The sequence below is a fragment of the Sander vitreus genome, chromosome 1 (assembly GCF_031162955.1).
Source record: "Sander vitreus isolate 19-12246 chromosome 1, sanVit1, whole genome shotgun sequence".
NCBI lineage: Eukaryota > Metazoa > Chordata > Actinopteri > Perciformes > Percidae > Sander > Sander vitreus.
The window spans coordinates 36,643,517-36,657,077 of record NC_135855.1 but is presented as its reverse complement, the minus strand read 5'-3'; the positions used below and the strand labels follow the sequence as shown (position 1 = coordinate 36,657,077).

General features: G+C 40.0%; 1 protein-coding gene across 1 annotated transcript in view; it reads left to right on the top strand.

Moving 5' to 3' along the window:
- The window catches only part of LOC144520280 (C-myc promoter-binding protein-like), a 90,242-nt gene extending 77,921 nt beyond the window's left edge, over positions 1 to 12,321 (top strand). Inside the window, exons 30-33 of the mRNA XM_078253950.1 lie at positions 472 to 589; positions 4,567 to 4,729; positions 7,416 to 7,480; positions 8,619 to 12,321. Coding sequence (XP_078110076.1) covers positions 472 to 589; positions 4,567 to 4,729; positions 7,416 to 7,480; positions 8,619 to 8,755 — 483 coding nt within the window. The 3' untranslated portion in view covers positions 8,756 to 12,321. The remainder of the gene's footprint in view (positions 1 to 471; positions 590 to 4,566; positions 4,730 to 7,415; positions 7,481 to 8,618) is intronic.
- The last annotated feature ends 1,240 nt before the right edge of the window (positions 12,322 to 13,561 follow it).

The following is a 13,561-nucleotide window of genomic DNA, read 5'->3' as shown; positions in this document are numbered from 1 at the left end:
GTGATGTCATAGTGTACTGACACGCCTTAAAGTACACTTCTACATCACTGCAGCAAGGTGAGAAGTTAAACCACTGGAGGTCAGCAGAAACAAGATTTTCAGCTGCTGTTAAGAAAATCCAGATTTCAAAATGTTGTATGTTACATATAAACTGGAAGCCACACTCAGCTATACTGTATATGGATCTAACTAACTATATTTATTTTTAAGTTTCATTGTCTGCAGTTTTACAGATTTTCATAAAGGGATTTGTTTAAACTTTTGTCATGATAACATTATGATAAACAAAAATAATAAGCCCGATTGTATATGGTAAAAATGTTAGTGCCTGTGGCATTAATTCTAAGTAATGCACATGATGTAGTGGAGGTTAAATTATGTGAATCAGAAGAGTTTAGGGAGACATAGATAACAATATATTTTGTCTGTAAATGTCAAGGTGCCTCTCTCTCTCTCTCTCTCTCTCGTCAGGTCCCTCGTCCCTGGATGTCGGAGGACAGTAAGCACGTGTTGATCCAGATCCTGTGGGACAACCTCAAGCTGCACCAGGACTCAATCCAGCCTCTCTACATCCTGTGGAACACATACAGTGAGTCCCACTGCTCTCACTCTCTCTGTCTGTCTGCAGTTTAAAATTCATCAGGCAGTCGTGTAATTTACACTCACACAAGTACTGACTGCTGCTTAAACTGTAAATGTTTTCTGTGGAACAGTGGAACTAAACTTTAATGTATCCTCAAAGCAGCAAAAGAAACCCGAAAGAAAAACCGAGCAACAGAAAAATTTGATAAAATAAAAAATAAACGGGATATTTGTGTGGAAACAGCAGGAGTAGACTGAGATTAAGAAACAATTTAAATACAGATTTGTTGTGTTTTGTGAACCTCAGGGAGCTGGAGCTTCTCCCAGCATGCTCTGAACCAAAGGCAGGAACAGATCACTTGTCTGTGATCTTTTTTTGTTTTGCTTTGTTTTTCTGTTCCCCCTGAAATTTTAGCTAATCTAATCTCTAATCTTAGTTTACTTTTTAAGAAAATGAAAGAAAAAAAAACTTTAACCAATTAGTTGTGTGACTACAATGTTATGTATTTTGTGTTATGTAAGTTCTACAAGTCGTTAGAAGATCTGTTTGCATGTATATGCGTGTTGTTTTTGGAGGTGGGGGGGTTGACATGCCAAAACATTTCCTATATACGGGAGTCGTGGTTTAAGTTTTGGAAGCACTAGTCTAGATAGTGTGGCAGTGTGTTTCCACTAAAGTGCGGATCGGGCCGCATTTTTCTGTCCGAGCCCGGGCCGCGTCCGACAGAGTAGTAACCGAACCCGGCCCGACCCCGACAGGCATTAAGATATTTATGTCCGAGCCCGACACAGTTAAAATCTCATTTTTTTTTCTCATACTAATGACACACATACGTTTGTTTGTGTGGAAAGCCCGCTTTTATTAAACAACTGTAGGAAGGCATTCGGAAATGTCAACAGATGAGCGCATCAGCGCACACGGGGCAACAAGCACACGTTAACACAGGCGCGCAGTTGGCTACCTACATAACAAGCTGTTTTAAACTTAAAATGTTGAATGCCGTATCGTGCTGATGTGACCGAGCCCGACCCGAACCCGAACATCACATCTAAATATCTGTCCGAACCCGACCGGGCCCGTCTGGTACCATCGGGTCCTGTCAGGCTCAAGTCGGGTATCCTTCCTCTATCCATCTGTTTTTATGTTACCAATTTATTTTTTTAAATATCACAAAAACGTTTGGCTGAGATGGAAAAGTTGGTTTATTGTTCAAAAGAAAACATGACATACATCAACGTCAACTGAAGAGACGAAAAATGGCGGCAGAGGAAAACATCAGATCTGTCTGGAGTGTCGAGGAGACGGTATCCTTCTTTAAAAAAAAATACATATTTCCATCATGTTTTCCACATTGTTTTAGTCCGTTTGAGTTTTGACTGGCACTCTTTTAATTACAGCATCTCGTTTGAACCATCTTCTTCTGAAATGGTTTAATGGCGCCTGACTGGAGAATTAGCACCCCCAGCTGTTTACGCCACTAACACCAACTTATTACCACTAGTGTTGTAACTCATGGTCAATAAACCTCGTTGCAGAAATTATTAATTATTTTGACTAATATTAGAGGAATATATATGTTGATGGATAATCAAAGACTTTAGTCTGGCTATCACCAGACCAACCATCAGTCTGGGGAGTCTGCTCTGTATTTTCTACTGCACAAGAGGCGTGATCAACGGGCATAGTTCAAATGACTCTGTACGCAATTGGATAGTCCTTCAACCAATCAGACCGACGATCCGGGTGACGTAGCAGCGACAGCGGCATCAACGGGTTGCTGTGCTTCGGTCGCCAGCTTGTTGAACGTAAACAAAAAGCTGCTTGGTTACTTCTCTATCGTCATCGTGTTAAACCCGCCTATAGCGCGCCAGGTGGATAAGCCAGTTTGTGATTGGTTCTCGCAAAATTGTAACAGAAGCAGGATAGATACATGTACAGGTTTCCAGCCTGAGCTGCAGGGCGAAATCAAATCGCCGGCAGATCGGGCTGGGTTTACCCAGTCTACAAAGACTTGTTTATGTCAAAGTTTAGTCAGAATACTGTTTAGAAACCGTTTACATTCTTTTCAAATGCTATAAAATTGAATAAAACACTCAAAATTCAATGAAAGTAGTGATCATTAATTGTACTTGCGAAGAGCGTTGTAGGGAACCATCCATGTTATTTTGGGGCAATTTGGTTAAAAAGAAACCCATATTTCTGACATAGACATTTTGATAACGGGTCAAATTTGACCCCAGGACAACAGGAGGGTTAAAAAAGAGTGGACATTCTGAAAAAAAGGCCAAAAGTCGTGAACAGTGTCTGGATCGATAAAATGCGGGAACAGGCTTAGTACATTAATCGTGATGTACGTGAAATAAGTGACTTGAACGTCCGCCGATGAAAAAGGCGGCGGAGGAAAACATATATCTGCGTGGAGCGATGAGGAGACTCTAACCTTCCTCACATTAACACATGAAACAAACAGAAATGCAATATTTCCATCATTGTTTTCCATTGTTTGAGCTCTGACTGGAGCTCTTTTAATCACGTCATCTCGTTACAACCCAACTCTCTCATGTGAACACGTCTGTTGCTTAGCCCAGTTTGTAGTAATTGATTATTTAATGGAGAAGGAGGCGATGGGAGACAGCTAGCTCCTCCCAGGAGTCTGCTAATCCTTGTGCTAACAGGCTCTGTCTGCTCTCTGTCTTTCAGGGCTTAATTGTACTCTGTTGTTAGAAAGTGAGTGTTCATCTCTGCTGCAGACTCCCACAGATGAGTCCTGTTGTTTGTGTCCTGTACTGTCCGAGGCCTGCTGCTGCTGTGTCTCCCTCTGTTATGTGCTCTTTGCCTGATGCATTGCAGTGTTGTCTTCTGAAAGTCAGCCTCTACTTTTTCCATGGTTTCAGTGTTTTTGGAATGAAAGTCTCTGTGCAGTGTGAAATTTTACGGAGGGGTTCTTTTTTTGTTTCGTGAAACTCTTGTTGGAAACGTGTTTGTGTCAAATACAACCCTGCTCTGTATTTGAATGTAGGTTTGCATCTTTGGTGAATGTGTTTCTCCACTCGCTGACATCCAGATGTTTTATCCAGCAACTCCTAAAGTAGGACATTGTTGTCGTACTTAAAGGGCTGGGTACTGAACACCAGCCTCATCCTGCTGGTTCTCCTGAGTACCTTTTAGTTTGTATTTTAAGGGGTTAATTTCCCCATTATATTCCAGACAAGCTCATAAATCCATTTCTTAGAGAGAAATAGTTTAACAACCTTCTTAAAAGGGACAGAGTGCAAAAGGTATCATGGAGAAGAAGATATGTACAAAGTAATAAATGATGCTCTCAAATTAATAGAAATGACTGCTCTTGAATCATAATTACGTAGAAAGCTCTATGAATTATTTTCTCCATTACACTTGCTGGGTTCTGCATACATTGTTTTGACATGTCTCTAAATATTATAAATAAGTATATAATAATAATAATAATAATAATCTGTGTGGTAAGTATGGTTTTGGCAATTATTCTAAATTTAGTTTTACTTTTTTTTTAATACAATTTAAATTGTTACATTAAAACGTGTTTTTTATAAAATATTGTTATTGACTTTTGTTGGAAAAAAAGGAAAAAAAGTTGTATAATAATGAAATATTTCAGACTTGTTTCTACAGTACATGCCAAGCTTGTATGTAATACACCCCACTCTAAGTACTAACAACTTTATTTTTCAATATATGTTTTTTTTTTTTTTTTTTTTTCAGGGAATTGTTACTTTTACTAGATCTAACTCAGCATACACTATATGCCAAATGAAGTACTGCTTTATACCAGTACAGGTACCCAGCCCCGAGTACTTTTCATCTGAAAACCTGTTTCATGAGAACCATTCAGAGATCGGAGATAAAAAAAAAACCCATCTTCATTTTGCATTATTGTTTCATGACTCCAGCACTAATGTGACGAGTCCAGTGCTGAACTGAACTATGTGCGTGTGTTTCGGCAGATGTGGGTTACCCTCTGTCCCGGCCGGTCCCGGAGGAGGAGAAGCCGTTCAGCGAGGAGTTGCTGCAGAGCGTGGTGAAGAGCATCCAGAGGAACGACATCAGCCGGCCGATGGCTCAGCTGCTACAGTTGCTGGCTCAGACGCTGGGAGTCAAAAGGCAGAGGTCAGCACCGAAGTGTCAAATCAGGATTACTTATTTAACTTGAGAGCAGGGCTCTTCAATGTTTTTTTTAAGCCAAGGACCCCTAAGCTGAAAGAAAGGAAGCAGTATAAAATTAAGTTGCATATTAAAAGGCATACTGTGTAACTTTTCCCTCTTCGGGCCCCCTACAGGTTGTCTCATTGGAGTAGTTCCAATGAGACAACCTGTAGGGGGACCGAAGAGGGAACAGTTACACAGTATGCCTTTAAACTGGGCCTCCAACAACATGTAGGGCGGCCTAAAGCCTTTATACATACCCTTTTAGTGTATAGAATACTAAGCTAATTAAAATAATAATTGTTGGCATGATTTTATAAATCATGTTTTAATGTTAAACATATGTGGATGGCTACCTTAGTGACTACCTTACTCACAAATAGGCTGATTTATATTTGCTAAAATGTTGGATTCATGGAAAGACATTATCTTTCTTCAAAACTTTAACAATCATTTGGTGGCCCCCTGCAGTAACTCTGAGGACCCCCTAGGGGGTCCCGAACCCCCTGTTGAAGATCTCTGCTTTAGAGTCATCACTAGGGCTGGGTATCGTTTAAAAATGTTCGATACCGGTAGGGATACCAATACCGTGACGTTGATACTGGTTCCTAAATGATACTTTTTTCGATACCATTTTCATAAAACAAAAAGAAATTACAACATTACACATTACAGCACACATCTTATTATTTATTTTTCTGCTCCTACTACGTGAGCCCCGTCTCTGTGCGTAACAGAGTTTTTTCTGTGCGTCTCTATGACGTGTAACGTTACACAGCCAATCACAAGCATTATTAGATCCTGGTAGAAACATGCTGCGTGCTTATTGGCTCCTTGACGCTGATGAGATTTACTCCTTACTGTAGGTATTGAAATTAGGTATTGAATGACGAGGCATTTTTCGATACTCGATACTAAGGAGGAAATTCGGTCGGGGACTAAAAAGTATTGAATTCGGTACCCAGCCCTAGTCATCACCTCTTATGAAAACATATGTAGAGATTCTTGTGTAAACTAATACGTAAAGCTCATATAAGTCATATTGTGTGTACCTAAAGTCATATTCCTCCCAAAATCTGTCTTTGAGTATCTCACACTTAATCCCTTCTAAAGTAGCTGTAAAAAGTTTTGTTTACTTCTTTGCCAAGAATTTGTGGTGTAAAGTAACTAAGTACATTTACTAAGTACTGTTTAAGTACTGTACTTAAGTACAATTTTGAGATACTTTTTTTTTTGAGTAATTCCATTTTATGTTACTATATACTTCTACTCCGCTACATCTCAGAGAACTCCACTATATATATTTTTTTATAAATGTAGTTAGTTTAGATTATTAATACAAAATATATATATCATCTAATAAATGATGATATATTATTACAGTTTAAACTATCCAGCAATATATAAAGTAGTTAAAATCAGCTCCATCTTTACCAGCTGCGTCATTAAAGTGATGAACACATTAAAGTGGCCATATTATGCTAATTTTCAGGTTCATAATTGTATTTTGAGGTTGTACCAGAATAGGTTTACATGGTTTAATTTTCCAAAAACACCATATTTTTGTTGTACTGCACATTGCTGCAGCTCCTCTTTTCACCCTGTGTGTTGAGCTCTCTGTTTTAGCTACAGAGTGAGGCATCTCACTTCTGTCCCATCTTTAATGGGAGTCGCACATGCGCAGTAGCTAGGTAAGGACTACTAGCTAGAAGCTAGTGTTACTAGCGGTTAGCCACCTCATTCTCAGTGGCAAAACACTGCTACAACACTATAGAACTACTTATATGTCCCTCGTCTGCAGGTATTCCACGCAAAGTTGGAAGTGCGCCCTCGTTTAGAAGAAGTCTCCCGGCTAATCCTGCCTTGTACTGACCGAAGTTGGAGAAACAGCTAGCTGATGTGGTATTAGCTAAAGTGGTTAGCACACACCAAATGTTTCGGCCGATGACGTAGACGGTCCTGCCGATTTTCACCAGCTCAGCCGGCGGAGACTGAAGGCAGGACACATTCAGAAACCTGTATCTCACTCAAAACAGCATGGATAGTTTTTTTCCAAGTGTGTATGCGTGTGGAAGCACCAGAGACACAAAATAACACCCCAAATCCTAGAAAAAGTGATTTTTTTCATAATATGGGCACTTTAATGCATCAATAATTATGATCTCTATAATATATGTATTTTGAAATTCTGCATAAAGAGTTAAAAGAAGAATTACTTTTGATACTTTAAGTATATTTTGATGCTGATACATTATGTACTTTTAAGTAAAATGTGTAAATTTGAATGCAGGACTTTTACATTCACTTACAGTACAATAACAAATCTAGTGGCTTAAAAAGAGAGTCTGATGATTTCAAACCGTCCCATTCTTTATGAAACTGATATGATAATTGCTATGACGGCAGTGTATCCAGTTTGCCTTGTAAATCAATCTGTATTATCATTGTGTTCCACTCGTATTTTCCACAAAATATGGATAAATACACTGCATCACAGAAGTGTATGTTATTAAACAAAAATAATTTTGGGTTAACTTGTTATGTGGTTGTATTGAAAGAGTAAAACATACATTTGTGTTTAGAAAAGGAAATGATGAGAATGATATGTTTTAAAGCAAATTGTAAACTCCAGCGACTCTCTCCTCCTCAGGAGTTTGTACAGAGACGTCCTCTTCCTCTCTCTGGTGGCTCTGGGAAAAGATAACATTGATGTTGGTGAGTCTTAATTTGATGTTTAAATTACTACATGATGTCATAATGTCACACATTCCAGTTTTAAAGACATACCGTTATTTTAACAGTATTGTATCAGTATCAGTGGTTTCATCTTTTGTTTAATATATACATTTTAGCTGAGTTTTGGGATACATATATATATATATTTTTTTTTTGGTTTAAACCTGCAAGAATTGATTTCTTTGGCCACGAGGGGGCAGCATGAACAAGCTGACCCAAAGCAGAGCATGGGAGTGAAGTGGACAGGTGAGAGTTTCCGCTCCTTGCTCACGGAGCTATTTCCCTCTCAAAGCCGCTCCACGCTCTCCTCAAATCGCTCACCTCTTGCTCCAAAAAAAGAAGCTCCGCAAGCAAAAAGTCCGCCGGATGACGGGCACTGGAAGCATGGAGAGGGAGGGCAGGCGCCGTTCACCTGCATGTACTGTGCTGCAGTAACACCGAGACGGGCTCTGGCATGCTTCGAACTCACAGTGAGCCAATACCGGCTCACACTCAAACCTTCCTCCACAGCGCTGCGGAGGAGGGTCTGGCTAGTCCAAACAGCATTCTGGGATGGGAGAAAAACGTGCTGTGGTTTATTGGCATTTCTTTAAACCAATCACAATCGTCTTGGGCGGTGCTTAGTGCCGGACGGAGCCACGGTGCCTCTGCAAAATAGCCTCGGGAAGGAACTTGTTTTGATGGAACGTGTACGTTCAAAGGTTGTTTTAGTCGTGCAACAGAAAACTCAGATTGGACAGATAGTCTAGCTAGCTGTCAGGATTTACCCTGCAGAGATCTGAGGAGCAGTTAACCATAGTCATCGTAAATCCACCGGAGTTTAGAACGCCAACACAAAGGAAGCGGAAGGTGAGGGACATCGGGCCGAAAAGAGAGAATTTCTGGCGGCAACGGATCAATCCTGGAAGTGTAACGTCGTGGATATAGACTAGTAGGACACTAAAACGCTCCATAGAGCTGAGGAGAACTGCAGAACCAGTTGATATTCTCTGAGCGTGTGCATGTAGTCATTTGATCTAATGACGATGGAAAAATATTGTTAAGAGCAGCTTTCAAAGGATAGAAATGGTAAAGCTTGATTAAAAGACTTTTTTTGCTTCATCTCTTCTCCCCTCAGACGCCTTCGATCGTGAGTACAAGTTGGCATACGACCGCCTGGTGCCGAGCCTGGTGAAGCTGACCCATAACTGTGACCGTCCTCCCAGCGCCGGGGTCATGGAGTGCCGCAGGACGTTTGGAGAGCCTTACCTGTGAAACTCTCGCCTTCGCACAAACCAGGATCAACTCTCACCGCCCCCCACGTCATTGCTTTAAGACGAGCTCAGGAAACCTGTTGGAAAACTGTGAATGTTTTTGAGAAAACTCTGCAAGTGATCATGAACAGGTACAGTGGACGGCGTTCAGCGTTACGTAGCCTGGAACAAAACTTAAAAAAAGAGCCCTACAGACTATCTCAACTAACTGAAGATGGAAACGCCACTCACACCGTTCATAAACACGTTACTTTGGAAATCCTGTGGAAGTTATACTGTACATACACAGCAGTAGAGGATCTTTTTTTTTTAAATGCAACATTTATATTGTATAGTCATACAGCAAATGAAGACTAATATTAGCAATATTTTAACTTGAAAACTCTATTTATACAAAGTAAGCTTTATTTATTGTAGTGTCTTCTTTATGTCGGCGTTTAGTGTTTCATCGTTGTCGTCTCGCAGTTTCAACCGGAGCGCCCGAAACACAATGTTGTAGTACGGATTTAGTGTCTGTTGTAAATGATGTCTAGGTTTTGTGTGCTTTATGAGTCAGAGCATCAAACAAAAAAAGGTTTTAATTAGAGCTGCAATGATCAGTAAATCGACAAAAAATGAATTCAAGGTTTTGGGCTGTTGGACTGAAAATGATGACATGCTTTATGAATTGACAAAATAATCAGCAGATTGACCAAATGTCAGTAGTTGCAGCCCTAATTTAAATGTTAAAAACCACTTTTTAACGCTGCCTTTAATCTTGAATGTTAGTGCAGATTCTAAAGATAAATGTCCGCTGTACTGCCACAACCGTTAACTAGAACGGTTCATTCATTTTAACTTCTAAGTTTTGTTTCTAAACTGAATATTTTTAGTGTGTTTACAAAACTTGTTTTTGAACTTTAAAGGTCCCATGGCATGAAAATTTCACTTTGAGGTTTTTTAACATTAATATGAGTTCCCCCAGCCTGCCTATGGTCCCCCAGTGGCTAGAAATGGTGATAGGTGTAAACCGAGCCCTGGGTATCCTGCTCTGCCTTTGAGAAAATGAAAGCTCAGATGGACTGATCTGGAATCTTCCCTTTATGACGTCATAAGGAGGAAGGTTACCTCCCCTTTCTCTCCTTTCATTGTGGGACTGGCTCTAGTGGCTGTAATTCTGCACCAAGGCTGGATTTCGGGAAAGAGACTTCAGATACAATATTAGGGGACCACTAAGGTCTATATAAAAGAGACTTCAGATACAGTATTAGGGGACCACTAAGGTCTATATAAAAGAGACTTCAGATACAGTATTAGGGGACCACTAAGGTCTATATAAAAGAGACTTCAGATACAGTATAAGGGGACCACTGAGGCCTATATAAAAGCATCCAAAAAGCAGCATGTCATAGGACCTTGAAAAAGAGTTATCGTTCATATGATGACAAAATATTTACTTTGCTCCATCAGTGGAACGCTGCACCGCATCAATATTACTGCTGATGGTCTTCGTACTAAACGTGCCGACTCACTACAGTATGAACGGTTTGTCCTAAATATACAAAACCAAATAAGATGCCAGCCCAGTCACTTCTCTGTACGTAGTCACTGTCGAAAAAGACTTTAGTGTGATTTAACGTTTTGGCAGCCATGTTGGAGGTTTATGGTTCTTTTTACAAAAGCCTGTTGCATCTCTTAAAACAAAAATTCTGGTATATTGCAACTTGGGATTTTTAATTTCGTAATGTTATCCTTCATTTCTGTCAGCTACTATAACATTGCACTCGCCAAAATAATAGCTCACAGCGCTACAACGAAGACTACAAGAAACAGTTTTTTTTAAATTTTATTTTATTTTAGGGCATTTCTGCCTTTTATTGGATAGGAAAGCTGAGACATGAAAGGGGGAGAGAGAGGGGAAGACATGCAGGAAAACCGTCACAGGTCGGATTCAAACCCTGGACCTTCTGCTTCGAGGAATAAACCTCTGCACATGTGCACTCTACCAACTGAGCTAAACGGCCACAACAAACAGGTTTTTTTTAACTGTAAGATGATGAGTGTTATGAAAGGCGCCCATAAATAAAATGTATTATTATTATTATCATCATTATTATTAAACATGAACAGTCAGAAGATCAGCCAAACCAGTCCATCCAGATGATCTAAACCACTTTATTTGGAGGTAAAACAAAGTGAGCACACACCCATTTTGTTGGTAATATCCCAGAAAAAGAAGCTTTACCCAGGCTTTCTCTAATTATTTAGAAATGCATTTACATAACCAGCCTTTTTAAATGTTTATGCATGTACTACATGTTCGCCCCGTGACAGTATTGAACAAGTGAATCTCTCGTTAGTGTGTTTCACATCAATTGATGAGCTCTGGATTGTTTTTAATGTGAGTGTTGCACCTAAAGGTGGCTTCTGTGATTTCTCTATGGTGCATTATTAAGATTTTATAATTGTCATGGCATTACTATCTGTGCACGTACATTAAGACGTTCTGTACAAAGCACAGCTTTGGGAAAATGTTTGAAAATACCCCACACGGTAACATCTTGTTTCATGCACCAGCTTTATCTCCTCCATACCAAAAAGGGATTCTCATTTCAGTGCCCACAGGAAATAATTATGATGCAGTAACAGAAGGTAGGAGAGCGATTCTTTTCTAGTCGGCGTTACACACATTAATGAATGAACAGAATTTTTTAGATCCCACAGACGCTGGAGCCATTTCAGAATCATTTCCAAGTTAAATATTTTCAAAACATGATACCATGCAGATAATCCCCTATGCTCATGCAACTTTATCAATGTTAAGATATATTTTCCCCCTCCAAACCATTTCTTTGAAAAAATGCTCTCTGACGAGACGGACATCATGCACTAGTGTTTGTAAAAGTACAGGAAGTAAATCAGGACTTTAATATAGAAAATGCAAAACAAAGGCACACAGATCTGTAAATGTGTGACTTCATATTGGGAATGTTTGCATTTTTCTTCTGAATGTATACCAAAATCTCAACTTCTGCATTTTTAAAGCTAAAGTTCTGTGAAACAGATATTTGCTGCGGGTTGTTAACGTGTTGAGGAGATGCTGTCGGGGGAAATAATGCCAAATAGATTCTGAATAGAACTGGATGTAAGCTGGATAAGAACTCGTCAGTCAGCACACATTTCTTATCATTTTCACGTGTGACCTACTAATCAAAAGTGAAGACTGACGCAATGGTTAAAGGAGGACCTTCAAGTCTAAACTCAAGAAGGTCTCATGAATGTCAACCATGTGTGTAATTTGTGGAAACCAAAACTGGAAAAGGCAGCACGTTTCACTTTGCCCCTAAAAAGTGAACCAGGAGAGGACACATCAGCTGGAAGAAAAGCTGCCATTCATCTGTGGGTTTTTGTTGTTAAAAAGTTGTACAAAGTGAATGATTTTGCAGAATCTGGGGCCATGTACATTTTACCTCGCCCTTTGTAGAAATCACATTTTATAACATGTGCAAAAGGTCCCTTTTAGATGTGGTGAAGGTTCTGTACAGAGACCAGATCTCCAGGACTGTTTAACTGTAAATAAAATCACTTACACTCATTGTTGGCTTTTTGTCTTCTCTTTTTAAAGTACTTCTGCAATACTAACTTTTGAGTTATGGCTATGAGGAAAGCAGTGTTGGTGGATCTAACTATTGAAATGACTGCCATGATGAAATTATTACAAATACGTATGGCCCACAATTATCAAGTCTGGAGCTACTGACCACTGGTAATGCTATGGAGCAAAGTTCTTTTTTCCCGACTGGGCCCCTGTAATGTTTCCTTTTTTTGGGATTGTTCAGGTGCCACCAGAAATTTCCGCTGGATGTCCCTTATTTGAGCCTGATATCCATCACCTTCCGCTTTCTTTGTGTTGGCGTTCTAAACTCCGGTGGATTTCTGAGGACTATTGTTACCGCCTAGTCTATATCGACAACGTTTCATTTCCAGAGTTGCTCCGGTGCCACCAGAAATCCTGCTGGATGTCCCTGATTTTGGCCGAATGTCCGTCACCTTTCTGCTTTCTTTGTGTTGGAGTTCTAAACTCCTACTTCTGAACGTACACGTGTTCCACAAGTTTTTCCCGGGGGAATTTTGCAGAGGCACCGTGCTCTGTCCGGCGCTAAGCACCGCCCATGACAATTGTGATTGGTTAAAAACAGCAGCGCTGTGGAGGAAGGTCTGGCAGTCCGAGACTACCTTTTGTTTATATCGAGAACATGCAGTAGGTCTCTGGTGGCTCCAACTCATTTTGAACACAACAATGCTCGACACTCAGTAGCGTTGGAAACGTTGCAAAGCACCCACAAAGGCAGTGAAGCAGAAGAAGAAGACATGGCTGTATTAAGAGAATGTCAATGTGAGTTTTCCACCTATTCCCGCCCTACTGTGCTGTAATTGGCTAGTACTAAACCTAACCATGACCTCTGTTTTGCTAAGGTTTCTGGGTTGAAAGACATGTTTCCTTGAAACAATGTGCAACGGGCTTTGAGGTGTGTTTTCTTTTGTTTGGTGGGTGTGTCAGAGATGTTACCCAATCAGCAGCAACGTGAATGTCAACTCGTGCACCAAAGAAGGGTGTTCAACGCACCACCGTTTCAGTTTAAAAAAACGTACGTTTTGTCGAGGCTGAACGTGCCCCTTAGCTGCCTCCGTCGTCGTGACAAGTACTAGCCAATCACAGTACAGTAGGGTGGGTTTAGGTAAAACCAAAACACTCTTCGAAAAAAAATTGTACAATGTAAATGATGCAGGATTAGGAAACATATATATATATATATATATATACACA